At 37.0% G+C, this 15,430-nt stretch overlaps 2 protein-coding genes across 5 annotated transcripts in view; both read right to left on the bottom strand.

Moving 5' to 3' along the window:
- The window catches only part of LOC142556669 (pentatricopeptide repeat-containing protein At5g46100-like), a 34,925-nt gene extending 22,740 nt beyond the window's left edge, over window positions 1–12,185 (bottom strand). The window contains exon 1 of one of the 3 annotated variants that reach the window (XM_075668150.1): window positions 11,534–12,185. The gene's annotated coding sequence lies outside the window, so the exon portion shown is untranslated. The remainder of the gene's footprint in view (window positions 1–11,533) is intronic. The other 2 variants (XM_075668148.1, XM_075668149.1) reach the window with 2 other exon arrangements.
- Window positions 1–15,430, bottom strand: part of LOC142556670 (casein kinase 1-like protein 10) — a 43,620-nt gene that overhangs the window by 23,641 nt on the left and 4,549 nt on the right. The window contains exons 13-14 of one of the 2 annotated variants that reach the window (XM_075668151.1): window positions 14,828–14,964; window positions 13,941–14,445 (exon numbers count right to left, since the gene is read on the bottom strand). In XM_075668151.1, coding sequence (XP_075524266.1) covers window positions 14,176–14,445; window positions 14,828–14,964 — 407 coding nt within the window. In that variant the 3' untranslated portion in view covers window positions 13,941–14,175. Of the gene's footprint in view, window positions 1–13,940; window positions 14,446–14,827; window positions 14,965–15,430 lie in introns of those variants that run through there. The other variant, XM_075668152.1, reaches the window with a different exon arrangement.

The following is a 15,430-nucleotide window of genomic DNA, read 5'->3' as shown; positions in this document are numbered from 1 at the left end:
TCTTCCCCCTTTTTGTCAAATAAACACATCTGAAGATATAATTTCCGAACATCGATTGATAAGAGATTGACAGAAGACGATATGTTAGAGACGGCAGAGAGCATTGTGGTTTGCAACGAGTCTATTTTGCTTGTTACAAGCGTCTCCAGATTTTCAACTCGTTTGCTGATAATGTCTTGAGTGATGGAGAGACTCTGAGCCAAACCTTTGTTCTTTTGAATTGCGTCCACTGACTGAGAAAGAGATATTAAGGCTTCTTGAATTGCTTTCAGTTTCTCTGAGTTGAATTCTTCAGCATGTTCTAGCTTCAGAGAATGTGCTAGTTGAGTATGCTGAATTTTGTACAAATCATTAATCACTCTCTGTATATTTTGCTGAATGTCCTTAATCTCTTCAAGAGCAAAATCGAGATCTTTGGCAGAGTGAGGATTTGGCTGATCTGACGCTCCAGTTTCCTGAGAAAGTCGATCAAAAACCACCATGGTTCTTTCAGATATCATTGTTGCAGCAATAGTCGATGCTGGAATATATGTTTCAGTTACTTCCGCTTGGACCAGAGGAGGTGAAGACTGAAGTTGATTAGCATTTGAGCTTTCCTGCTGAATGTGAGAGTTTGCATGGTCTTCAACTAGAGGGTCATGAACTGATGCTTATGCCTGATGATCATCTGAGATTTGAGCTGACACAACAGTTAGAGGATTTTCAGAAGTAGTCAATAGATCTTCCAGATTCTCAGTAATGTGGTGATCTGGTGATTGAACAGACATTATTTCTTGAACATTTGGTTCAGAAATGACAGTTTCAACTGTCTCGTTAGTTAAGATGGGATTCTCTTCAACTGCTTGATCAGCGGAGTGATCAACTGACAAGGGTTCATTGGTGGAAGTTTCTTGAATCATTGATTGAATGATTTCATCAATATGAGCTAGTGTCAAATCAACTTCAGAATACATCTTGGGATCATCAATAGGAGAAGGTGACACAAATGAAGATGGAGCAATTGAAGATGATGAGGCATCTTCTTTCTGAGAAAGGATAGCAGTATTGTCCTTGTCAGACTTTCCAGCTGATTGTTCAGCTAGATCTTCAGTCACAATTTCTTGAGAAAATTCTGGTATGATCAGTTCTTGATCCATTTCCCACTGTTTAATTTCTGCTTGTAGTCCAATTAAATCTGTCTCCAGTTGAGCATAAACTGCTTTATCATTGAATGCAGTTGGACTTGTGGGATTGAAATTTTGCCGAAGCTCAGTAACAATCTGCTTCAGCTTCTTTTCTCTTGAAAGATCAAAGAAATACCTCTTCCTCTGCAAAGCTTGATAAATTGAAGAAGCTTTGACAAACTTCAGCACTGCTATTTCTAGAGCAATAAATCTTTTCAGCTTAGACTTTTTGTTGAGGTCCTTGGCAAAAACATAGGCTCTGAAATTTACCCATTCTTCAAAAACTTGGAGCTTCTCTTCAGCAAATTTATTGACCTCTTGCCAAATTAGATCAATGTGAGTTTGAATGGCATTCGAAGGTCTGGGCTCTTCTTGTATTTTACCTTTGCCCCTTGGATTCAGTCAAAATATGAGGAATGGTTAATCCAGACGTAGTTGCATCAATCTTTTCTCTGAGCACAACCCTGTTGGTCTGGCAAATGGTAAAGGGGAGTAAGGAGAAATACTAATAAGTGGAGCTTTTACTCCAGCAAGTCTGGTTTTATCACTAGATTTAGTGATTATACTCTTTGGCGGAATGGTGAACAAGGGTAACTGATCCTCAGTTGAGGACTCAGTTGGAATTGCCTTCAATGGAACAGCCTGGATTGGCTGTTGAGCTCCTGATTTCATCAACTTATCGGTTGGTATGACTTCAAGTGTAGCAGTAGGTTTGGTTTTCAGTGTCCGTGGTTTCTTGGCAATTGGAGGAGACGGGGTCTTCTCTACATCAGAATCACTGATAAGCAGTTTGCGCTTTGAAGTCTTCTTCTGTGGTAGAGCCTGGGCAATCTTAACTGATTTGGGAACAGCCTACTGCGTCCCAATCTCTGTTTTGATCTTAACAAATTTTTCAGGAGTGATGTCCAACTTAGTTTTTGGAGGCAAGATATTCTTGGCATTGAACACTTTGAATTTAGATAATCTCTCTGAATCATCAGTTACTAACCCTTTGACTTTCATCAAATAGCTCAGTTGAATTGCAAAACATTTGGACTGCTTGGTGGAAGAGAACATATTCTTCAAGATGTTGAAAAGAAGGTGCTTCCAGTTGAGTCTCCGTCCAGCCATGATGACAATAATGGCTTGAAATTTTTTCAAGGTTAAAGCAGCAAAGGATCTTGCCTTTGCCAATAGCCCCTTGGCTACAATGTCGGCCAGTAACTGAACCTCATGCTTCAGCTCTTTCTTTGGATCGAAAACTTTGATTTTCCGTCCATCAGTAGAAAGTAAGGTTTGCATTTCTTCGATATCAGATGCTTTGACATCAGCAAGTTGTGCCAACCCATCAGAAGGCAGCAAAAATAATTCTCCAAGAGAATCCTCAGAAATGGTCAACAGTTGATTGTTGATAGTGGAGATGATGTTACCTTCAGAGTTGATAAATCCATTTGAGTAGAAATATTGAAGTTCCTTTGGATAGATTTCTTGAGAGAATTGCCCTAAGAAAGTTTTCAACCCTGCTGATTCCAGCTTCAGAAAAACATTTTTCATATCGGCTTCTCCGATTGATAGGGATGACTCAAAATTGATAGCCATAGCGTTCAATAAATGTGCCGGAATTTGATTTGCCATTGCTGAGATTAAGAAAACCTGAAATTTCACAAGACACAAGCACAGAGTGTATAAGTTTTCTCTTGAAAGTTGATGTACGCGTAAGAATAAACTGAAGTTAAGCGGGAAAAGGTACTTATGTATGTGACTGTTCAAATTCTGGACACTGTGTTAGTCCATTGAAAATTTGAGTGAAAACATGTGTATGTGTGCTGTAAGCGTGTGTACAAATTAAACGGTTAATATGCGTCCACGTTTTAAGATAGGATAAGATTCATCATGAGATAGCAGACAGTCACGTCACTTGATTTGGAATATAATATGGTTAATTAGATAGCTTATATGAGAAGATTAGTGAAATACCCAAATGAACGATCAGTTGTAAGACTGAGTCCTTTCAGTTGAGAGTTGACTAACATTTGTCTTCTCAGCTAACCTCTTAAAACCAATATTCCCCCTTAATAGATGCATATAAAAATTATAAGCAATATTAATTAAAATTATCCTGATGCTTAGTAGTGTAAGCGTCTGCTGTAATGACATTGTCCTTTCATCTTCCTTGTCCTGGTCTATAAATAAGAGTAGAACAGTTAGTTGCAAATTTATTAGCAAAAAGAAATTCAACAGCTAAAATGGCAGATGCAAGTGGTTCAAAAGCTCTGGATATGGCTGAAGAATTTATGCGAGCTGCACTAGAGAAAAGGAAGGAGACAATAGAAGAAGAAGTCTTCCATCAAATCCTTCGCTACTGGGAGGATTTACAAGAACTCCAGTTACTTTGGGAGAATGAGATGGCTACCACTCCCGTCCTGGTGGAGAAACTGGAGAAATACCGAAAGCGCCTGCACGTGGCACACACGGTGAATATATTCGAGTATGACAGAGATTATCAGCTGATGCTCTATAAGGAGAAGAGAATCCTAGAGCTTATGGCTGAATCTGACAGCTTCCATAAGACTTCCACATGAGATTTATCTCAATGGATGAGCAAGTGGAGAGCTTTTGTTCAGGAAGAATTGAACACTGTAATCCATGATGATTTCTTCAGATGAATAAAATGTCATTCCAGTTTATCTCTATCTTTATTTTCCTGTATTTGTTTTCAATTTTATCAGCTGACAAATAACTCATAAGCAAGATTACTGATAAATATTAACTGATAAAAATTAAGATAAATCAATTAAGCCAAGTATATTGCGAAAATGAAGAAAACTTAGTCTCAGCCAATGGTTTGGTGAAGATATCAGCTGCTTGCTGATCAGTTGAAACATATTCCAGTCTGATGTCCTTCTTCAAGGCATGATCTCTGATGAAGTGATGCCTGACATCTATGTGCTTGGTCCTGGAGTGAAGAACTGGATTGTAGGTAATAGCAATCGTGCTTGTATTGTCACAAAATATGGGTGATTCTTTTGCGTCAATTCCATAATCTCTCAGTTATTGCTGAACCCAGAGCAGTGGAGCACAGCAACTTTCAGCAGCAAGGTATTCTGCATCAGTTGTGGAAGTTGCTATGGATGTTTGCTTCTTGCTGAACCAAGAGATCAGTCTGTCTCCTAGAAACTGACATGATCCACTTGTACTTTTACGATCAAGCTTACATCCTGCATAATCTGCATCTGAATATCCAACTAAATTGAAAGATGAATCCTTAGAATACCATAACCCAACATTTTGTGTGCCTTTTAGATATTTTAGAATATGCTTGGCAGCTGTGAAATGTGATTGCATAGGATTTGCCTGAAATCTAGCACACATGCAAACATCAAATACAATATCTGGACGACTAGCAGTTAGGTACAATAATGAACCTATTAAACCTCTGTAAAGCGTCGTCTCAACTGATATTCCCCCTTGATCTGTGTCCAGTTTTACTGATGAACTCATGGGAGTATTTGCAGCTGAACACGATTCCATGCCAAACTTCTTCAGTAATTCCTTTGTGTATTTAGTTTGACTAATAAAAAGTACCCGACTCCAGTTGCTTCACTTGTAATCCAAGAAAGAATGTCAGTTCACCCATCATGCTCATTTCAAATTTCTCCTGCATCAACTTAGCAAATTTCTCGCATAATTTGGGGTTAGTTGACCCAAAGATGATGTCATCAACATAAATTTGAACGAGTAGAATATGATCATTCTTGGAGAATTTGAACAAAGTCTTGTCAACTGATCCAACAGAAAAATCGTGATCAGTTAAAAATTTTGAAAGAGTGTCATATCAAGCTCGTGGAGCTTGCTTAAGACCATATACGTCTTTGTTCAAATGGTAGACATGATTAGGAAGGTGATGATTGATAAAACCTAAAGGTTGTTCAACGTAGACTTCTTCCTGCAACTGGCCATTTAGAAATGCACTCTTTACGTCCATCTGGTAGACTTTGAAGTTTTTGAATGAAGCATAGGCAAGGAAAATTCTGATTTCCTCCAGTCTTGCAACTGGTGCATATGTCTCATCATAGTCAATTCCTTCTTCTTGCCTATAATCTTGTGCTACTAGCCTTGCTTTGTTGCGCACAACTGAACCATCTTCGTTCAGTTTGTTCCTGAAATCCCATTTTGTACCTATAACAGTTTTTGAAACTGGTCTTGGAACTAGGTTCCAGACATTGTTATGGATAAACTGATTTAGCTCTTCTTGCATTGCATTTATCCAGTTTGGATCAGCAAGAGCTTCATCAACTTTCTTTGGTGCCAGTTGTGATACAAAAGCTGAGTGAATAAATAGATTGAGCATCTGATTTCTTGTTCTCGCTGGATCAGATGGATTACCTATCACCAATTCTTGAGGATGTGATTTCTTCCATCTGAGTTCAGCGTTTATTGCTTCTGATTCAGCAACTGCTTCTGTGGGCAACTGAATGTTTTCAGTTTTAGTTGGAGCGATTTCAGTTGGTAACTGAATATCATTTGTTTGCTCTATCAACTGATAGTTCGGAACAGCTTCTGGTTCAGCTGGTTGATCTAATACTTCTGGTTCAGGTGTTTGGAGGTTGTTTTGATTGATATGATTGTCTTCTTTATCATCATCCTCCAAACTGATATCTGTAAATCTATCCACTAGCTCAACTGGATCAGTTGGCTTATCAGTTAGTACAGTTTCTTCAAAAACAACATGGATAGATTCTTCAACATTCAGAGAATTTTTATTAAAAACTCTATAGGCTTTGCTCACCGAAGAATATCCAAGAAATATTCCCTCTGCAGATTTTGCATCAAAAGTTTTTAAATAATTTTTGCAATTATCAAGAATGAAGCATCTGCAGCCGAATATTTTGAAATAAGAAACCACACTTTTTCTTCCATGCCAGATCTCATAAGGTGTTTTCATATGATTCTTATTAATCATTGATATGTTCTGAGTATAACACGCAGTGTTTACTGCCTCTGCCCAAAATCTTTGAGAAATACCCGAATCAGCAAGCATTATTCTAGCAGCTTCTTTAAGGGTCCGATTTCTCCTTTTAGCTACACCATTTTGCTGAGGAGTTCTAGCTGCTGAGAGCTGATGCTTAATTCCAGTATTTTCTAAAAAATTTGAAAGAATTTGATTGATGAATTCAGTTCCTCGATCGGATATGATTCTATCAATACCAACTGATTTTTCATTTAATAATCTTTTGAAAAGCTTGATCAGTTGTGCAGCAGTTTGGTCTTTTGTCTTGAGAAAAATTACCGAAGTAAATCTTGAAAAATCGTCTACAACTACCAATGTGTATTTCATTTCCCCTAAGCTCATGACCGGTATTGGACCAAATAGATCCATGTGCAACAGCTCTAAGCATCAGGAGGAGGATTTACGGCCTTTGTTTTTAAAAGAAGATTTTACTTGTTTACCAAACTGACATGCTGGACAAATTTTGTCTTTGATAAAATCCATTTTGGGCAAACCAGTGACAAGATCGTGGTTACTCAGATATGCAATAGATTTGAAATTCAGGTGGTTTAATCTCTTATACCACAACCAGTTTTGAGAAAATTTTGAAGCAACTAAACATACTGGTGCATAAGGTTGATCATTCCAACTAACTTTGTATGTATTTCCACACCGTTTGCCAGTTAGGATGATCTCATTATTTGAGCATTTGACTGAACAAGAATGTTTGTCAAACTGAACTGAGAATCCATTATCGCATAATTGACTGATGCTAATCAGATTATACTTGAGATTCTCAACTAATAAAACATCATTAATGATACAGTTACCATGGATAAGCTTACCCTTACCCACAGTTTTACCTTTGGAATTATCTCCAAAACTGATGTTTGGTCCAGTGTACTTAACCAGTTGAGATAACAAGTTTGACTCTCCTGTCATGTGTCGTGAGCATCCGCTATCCAAATACCATATTGATTCAATGCTTGTACCTGTTACCTGCAATCACACACAAGATAAGATTCTGGTACCCTTTTCTATTTGGGTCCGAAATTGATTAGTCCTTTAGGAATCCAGACTTGGATCAGTCTAACTGACCGTCCAGTTGCTGTATTCCAGATGGTCTTTCCCGATCTGTGTGTGCTTGGTGTATGGTGTGCAGAAGATACAACATATGATTTGCCCTTTTTCAACTGATTGTTCAGCCAGTATCTTTTCTGAACTGGCTTCCTGTTATAGTAATTGGAGTAGTCATTTGAATAATTTTTGCTAAAGCTTTTTGGTGACTGACTGCGTGAATCAGTTACCTCTTTTGGGCTATAACCAATACCACATCTTTTGCCCTTGTTCATACTTTCAGTTGGCTGTTCAACCAGTTTACTTAGTTCCGGTTGTTCTTGTTCCATAACTGATTTGACAAAGTGAATATATTTTCCTTTGCCCATAATCAGTTTTGGTCGAGTGTCTTTGGGAGACATTTCATCTTGGTTACTGAACTCTAAACCAGTTTTATCAGTAACTGATTTCTGTGAGTTCTGTATATCAGTCAATGCAACAGATGATTTGTTCCAAGCCTGAATAAGCTCAGTTTGCTTTGATTTTTCAAGCATTAACTTTTGAATCATTAATTGATCATTGCTTCTTTCAGTATTGAGTTCAGCAATCTCCTTTTTCAGACTCAACATATCAACTGATTCATCAGTTTTAGTCTTATTGTCTATATGATCAGTTTGCTTTACTCTAGCCTTTTCAAATGATAAGGCAAGCTTATGATACTCACTAACCATATCATGCAAAGTTGAAATAAGTTCTTCTCTGGTAAAATCAGTTGAGCTAAAGTCAAATACCTGTTGGCTGCTGGACTCCAGTTCTATATCACCAGCCATCAAGCATTTCACTTCCTCTTCATTGTCACTAGAACTGCATGAAGTTTCTGGTTTTGACCCCTCGCTGTCAGTTTCTGCCCATTTTGATTTGCTCTCTTCAGCCAAGAGCACTTCATTTATTCTTCCTAGAGAACTTCTTATCATCCTTAGATCTCTTTTTGTGCTCATATGTTTTCTTTCTTCTTTCAGTTGAGCCTTGACTGTCTTTCTTTGGTTTGGTACAGTCAGCAATAAAGTGACCTGGTTTGCCACAGTTGTAGCAAGCGTTTGATTCTTCCTGCTTCTTTGATATTTATTCTGAAAATTTCCCTGATTTTTCCTCATAAATCTTCCGAACTTTTTAATGAACAATGACATGGCATCATTGCTAAGTTGATCAGCAGCTTTTTCAACTGAGCCAGTTGAATCTGTTCTAACAGCAGCTAAGGCAGTCATGGCTGCTGGAGTAGAAGATTCTCCTTCTCGAGTTTGCAGCTCAAACTCGTAAGCTTTCAAATCAGCAAATAGATCATGAAACTCAACTTTGTTCAGATCCTTGGATTCCCTCATTGCCATGGTCTTCACATCCCACTCCTTGGGAAGACCTCTGATTACCTTCAATGCAACTTCTTTGTTTGTGTACACTTTTCCAAGTGCATTTAATTCATTGATGATGCAGCTGGTTCTTTCATCATATTCATGCATCGTTTCACCAACTCTCATTTTGATATTGTCAAACTTCTGAACAGCAACAGAAAGTTTGTTTTCTTTGGTTTGTTCGTTCCCTTCGCAAAGCTGGATTAGCTTCTCCCAAATCTCTTTGGCTGTCTTGCACATTTTGATTTTGCTGAAGGTTACTTTATCCAGCGTCTTGTATAATATGTCCTTTGCCACATTATCCAAATTGGCTTTTCTTTTATCCTCTGTCGTCCATTCTTCTCTGGGCTTTTCTATACGATGAGGTGCCCCATCAGTGATGGCAACAGCTGTGTTGGCTTTCAAAATCTTCATGGGTCCGTCAGTTATAACGTACCACATATCATCATCTTGTGCAGCTAAGTGAGCCTGCATTCTTATTTTCCAGTCATCAAAGTCCTCTCTGGAAAACATTGGAATCTTGTTAAAAGAAGACATACTGAACAGTTTGAGTAAGATATTCTGAGACGAAATACAACTGCTCTGATACCACTTGAAAAGATCGGTTGGAAGGATGAAAAGTGTTTAGAAGGGGGGGTTTAAACACTTCACGAATTTTAAATTCTCTTCGAGATTTGGATTCAGTTTGGTTACAAACTGACTCTAGGTATCACGTCGGTCAATGATAATCAGTTAAACTGAAGAAAAACAGTTGCGGAATATGAACTGACTGAAAGATAGAATATCTAACTGAGAAGTAAAAGAACACAATTGTTTCTGGATGTTCGGAGACTTGAATAACTCCTACGTCACCCCTTCTATCACGAAGATTAGGATATCCACTAAAAGACTTTGATCAAATACAAGACTTGTATTGACCCACTTTAGTTTGGACTTATCAATGCCAAAACTGAAACTCTTAGCTACAAACGCTTTTACAGTCCTTGACTGAACTTAGCACGACTTAAAGAGTTTGCATGATATTACAAAGTGCTATTAAGCTCAAATGTATAGCCTGAATGCTACTGATATATCAAGTGAGTGAGAGCTTTCGATATTTGAATGCAATAAAAGAATTTTGCAGCGTAACAGCAAGCTTGGAAATTCGTTGTAGGTTCGTTGGTTTCTCAGCTGCTCTCTTCAACTATTTATAAGCTTCCATTTCAACGGTAACATTAACTGCTGTTTGAATATTATATCCGTTGATATGCCACGTCGTTATTCTTCTGACAACAGTACTCTGTGACCTCTGAAATGTGGCGTTCCACTAATAGTTGCAGACTGTAGTGGTACTATTTGTCGGTTGTTAATGGCGCGTTCAGCTGAATTCATCAGCTGCTGGGCAAAAAAATGGTGAGGAGAATAACTGAGTTGTGTTTCAGTTGCGTAGATCAGTTTACTATATTCAGTTGCTGAGTTCAGTTTACTAGATTCAGTTGGTTCGCATAATCAGTTGGCAATTTGTCAAACGTCATAATTTTTTTTCCAACATTAATTATTTATCAAGAGTGAATCGCATGTCGGTCTATGAAATCCCCTAGTTTTCGCCCTACTGGACTATGACTATCGGCACGTATCCAATTTCATATGTCTATGTAAATTGTAAATCCACGAACTATGCTACTCGAATTCATATCACAAGCTATTCTCTCGAACTCACTCGCAATATAAAACGTTGTTAAAGTTAGTTATGCTCTAACAACACAATGAAAAACAGTAACACAATCAAGAATAAACCAACAATTGAAATATAAATTAACTAAATCAGAGTTCGGGGTAGGATCTCCTTAAAGCCCAACTAATATTGTAGTTTAGCTACTCGAATTCATAATAAACATAAACACACTAATGTTTAAAAGATAAAAACTAAATTAGAAATACTAGATTTGACGAAAAACGCAAAGACGATGCCCGAAAATCTTTGAATCTTCAATCCAAGCGCGAAATCCTCTCCAAGGCTTGTGGTGGCTGCTGAATAATCTCTGAATTTCGTGCCTCCTGTCCTTCCATATCATTCCCCCTTCAGAAACAAGGGAAGAAATCGGCCAAAATCTTTCCAAAATTACAATCGCGCCTGGGCGGACATAAGTTTCCGCCCGGGCGGATGACCTTCGTAGATCTTGTTCCAAAATTTTGATTGACGCGCCCGGGCGAAGTTAATTTCCGCCCGGGCGGATTGCGAAATTTCCGCCCGAGCGGATGACTTTCGCAAATATTCTTCTTTCTCATATTTGCAGGCGCAAGGGCGGATGTAAGTTTCCGCCCGGGCGGGTGGCCTTCGAAATTCTCCCATTGTTTTCGATTCAGTCACGAATTAACTATATTTTCAACCAAGAGCCTTATGAACAACAAGAAAACATAAATTATGCTAAAATAACACAAAATGCATGCAATGTAAACGATAAATGCAACACAATGAGCTATCACATAATAAGAAAAACACGTAAAATCCACATATATCAATATGTACTAAAAAAATGAATATATTTATATAAGTTTATGAATAGAACATGTCTTACGGTAAATTTTCGGTAGTTTGCATCTATAGGATAGTAGCTCACTACGATAAAAGGTACCACTGTTGGATAGAAAAACAAATGTGAAATGCGATGATACCAACTAATATACTCTATTGTGATGTTCGATGTACAAGGTATGTAAAAGCGGTTTGATCTTCTACATGCTTTTTTGCTTAGACTTACAATCCAATGCACTCAACTCTAGTGATCATTCTGAAGTAACATCTAACTCTTCTGCATTTATCCTCCCACTCAGATGATACAAATAATTGAGAGAGCTACCACCGATGTTATATTCTAGACAATACACCTCCATGTATCTTCAGAAAAAGTTCATTTCACAACACAAACAAATTCAATTTACAGGGAACCATTACTAACCAAGATATGATTCGATCCACCGTAAAAGGGTGAGTGAGCTCAAAAATGCACTAGCATATAGGAAAATGATAGCTTTGCATTCAACAGTTGATTCCAATGCCATCAGAAGGGATAAAATGTATGCTGATTATTTCATTATCCCAAGGCAAAATAACCATAGGGAACTCAAAGACCTTGCGCAATGTCCCAAACATCATTTGGCAGTTATGCTTCATCATACACAATAAGGTTCCAAGCTAGTAGACGAAAATGAATCCAAAGATACAGACCATCAAAATGATCTAACAAGAAGAGCTCATCCACAAAATAATTCACAATACCACAGCAAAACAAGGCACTAAAAACCCACAAAAAATTACTGCATACTAATCACTGCCTTATTCCACGAATCTCTTGAATCATACAAAATAGATACTGTAACAAACGCGGTCCTCTGAAGTTCATTTGTTATTAAATTTCCATATGGAAACAACAAAATTTCAGCTTTCATTAACTAGGAAAGAGGAGTATCTTACAGAGAATAGATAGCTAATAGATGGCTGCAAACAGAAGTAACAAATCTCAGTGAGAATCTAACCGTTTTAGATCGCGGTTTTCGTAAAATCTTTCTAAAAAATTAAGATCTCCAGAAGCTCACATAGACTCGAGAAAAAGTTGAAGGCGGCGGGCGGAGGCCGCTCTACGCGCCTCCGCCGTGAGCAGGACTCACCACGATTTATTTCATTCTATCCATGTGGACATTATCCTCGTAGTAGGATGTATAACCAATATTTGCCTATGCATACGTAGGATCCACTTTTTTTTTAAAATTATATGTGTTCAAAATCTTATTCGTTGAAATGAAATGAGAGCAATATCCACGTAGATAAGATCTCATTAACCATACCTATCACAGCCATTTCCAGCTACCATGACCGACAAAGTGACGATGAGATTAAACCTAGAGTTTAATGGAGCTCGACCTTAGGCCTTTGAGCCGCTAAAATATGGGCTGAAGAGGCACAAATCAGGGGATCGACCTTTGGGCTTTGAAATCCATTTCAAATGAAACGAAAAGTGCCGAAAATATTTTTGAATTCAATTGCATTTTTTTTCTCTATTACATACGACGGCGAAATCGATGCAAAAAGATTAAAAAAGTCGGACAACTGCAAGATATAGAATGTCATAACATGTGACACCCGTCACACAACATAAAATAAGTGTGTTGGGTTTTCAATTACTTGACCCACCTGACCTAATATATCATTTAGACTATCAAAATCGACTCGACTTTCGTAGAGTTGAGTTAGCAACATAAAATAAGTGAGTTGTGTTAATAATTTACCATTGAACGGCTGCTAGCATGCATGAGCCAACAAGTACGAAGTCCAAGAGCTTACATAGGGATGACAGCTTTCTTCACGGTTTCGGTGTCTATGGGAAAAACCTGAAACGGAGATGAGAATCTCCGATTTTTTTGGATTTGGGTTCGAGACAAATATGAGATTATTATCATCATCTCTGAATCTACCACGAAAATAATATTAATAACAAACTAATAATATTATTAGTATTAATAATATAATAATATTATTATGTTTTAAAATATTAATATATTATTATTATTATTATTGATATTGATATTAATATTATAACTAATAATAATAGATAATAATAAGTTTTTATTCTAAAATATCCTTGAACACGTTCTCATATTTTCCTCATTAATATTTTTGAAATGAGGATGGAGATGGGAAGAGGATTTGATCATCGCGATTTCGAGTTCGGGGATTCTCCTAACCCGAAAAAAGCGGGGATCTAGGCGGATATAAATGTAGGGATGTAATTTGAGGAAGTGAATTGCACTCACCCCATCCGATTGTCATCCCTAAACCTACTCGACCTTATACAGAAATCGATTTGTTATTTAAGTTTAAGTGGTGCTTATCATAAATTATAATTTTTTATTTTAATAGTTGTATAAAAAATCTACACATTATATTAAAATCTAAAACTTTAAAAATAACATTTTATAATACCTTTTTTATATCTATAATGATAATATAATAAATATTAATTTTTATATTAATAATTGTATACAAAATTTAGATAAAAAATAATATTTTATAATACTTTTATATTATAGATAATATAATAAATTATTTACAAATTTAAAAATATAGATTAAATTTTAAAAAAAAACATAATTTACCCATATAAAAATTATATAAACTATGTAATTACTGCAATTCAATCAAAATTAAAGTTGCTGTTACAAGTACTATAGAATATTATTTGTATTTTGTAAGCATGATTAAAATTTAAAATCCTATATACTTACATTCAATCTATTAAATAAATTAACATGAACTAGAATTCGACTCAGATATAGAATAATTTTTGACTTTCGAACTTCCTTGCACAATTTTTAGTGTCATTTCGATGATCATTTGAAAAGTTACATTAAAAAAACAAAACAAAAACAAATATTCGTGGATACATAAAACACCAATTATTAATACTACTGTAATCTCGAAGAATAGAAAAATTGCATGACACAAAATTCATTGATCCCTTTGACGACTGATACATTATGCTGGTGGTGCAGCCACATTTCTCATGTGGAAAGCATTTTATAAATCTGTGGAGGCCATAACCAGTTACTTCCTGATAGAGAGAAAGTCGAAGCTGCGAAGAGGATCGTCTCGAGAACCTTTAGTAACAGGAGCACGAGAGAAAGATGATGGCTTGGGCTCGATGCCAGGCTGACTTCTGTGCGCCGTGGATATACGACCAGTACTTGAGACCAATCTGCTAGAACGGCCATCAGTAACCTCACCAGAGGAGCTTGGCCGGCTACTCGAAATGGCTGCTGCTCTCTTCGAAGAGCTGCCATTTCGAGACATACAGCCTCTTTCTGTATCAGGTTGCTGCATACAAGCAAACCATAGAATCTCAATATCACAAAGATCATGATGCAAACCATCACGATTATTATTATAACTACTAAACAGAAACTTAAGCATGTATAAATATAACTAAGCTGCAATAGCTGTATCAAAAGGGTGTGCTAACGATAAAATGTCACCGGAGTGCTTATTTTACGATCCAATAATAACATCTAGACCCCTACCCCTCCCTCTCCATGCTGGACCCGACACAATCAAACCCAAAATGGCAGGTCAGATTATGGTCTTGGTTCTAGAGGGCGAGAGAGCTTTCGGATTTCAATTGAAAGAAAGAAAGCCAACTTAATACAATTCTGAGCGACCTAATTGCTAATGGAAAGTGAGAGAAAAAAAGGAATATTACCACATCCTTGGATGAAGGTACATCTTCTGATGATGTCCGGTATCTTGAATGCTCACCAGGTCGAGCAGGACCTGAAGCATTCCTTCTAGAGAAAGCTTCAACTGCGCCTGAAAATTTGTCTCGAATATCTCGCCCCACTGGACAGAAATCCATTACGAGAAATATGATTGATCTGGTGCACCCAATCAAAACTTTTGAAGGGAAACTTAATGCATTATTTAATTAAAAACGCAAACAGTACACATCCACACGTCTCGACTCCATTTCAGAAACTTAAGATTGAAACCAATAGATCCAAAGGTGGTTTATTTTCTACATCGTCATATCACTGTTTCAACATGTATAATCCAAATAAAATCACTTCTTCCACATCTAGAAATTTTCATAATTTTCAATATATATGAAGAAACTAAAACACGAACCAAAGGCCCTTCAAATTTTCTTACGCAAAGCAGAGCATTAGAAGAGGCACAGATAATATCTTTTCGCGATTTCTTTAGCTTTCTTTGCAGTTCATAACTACGCTTTTATGGTCAACATGATAATCATCACACAAATCAGACTGAAATAAACCATGCCCTCGCATAGAATTCAGCTATGAGC

Source organism: Primulina tabacum, chromosome 9, assembly GCF_025594145.1.
Source record: "Primulina tabacum isolate GXHZ01 chromosome 9, ASM2559414v2, whole genome shotgun sequence".
Classification (NCBI taxonomy): domain Eukaryota; kingdom Viridiplantae; phylum Streptophyta; class Magnoliopsida; order Lamiales; family Gesneriaceae; genus Primulina; species Primulina tabacum.
Note: the sequence above shows the minus strand (reverse complement) of the source record. Positions and strands in the feature narration are given on the sequence as shown.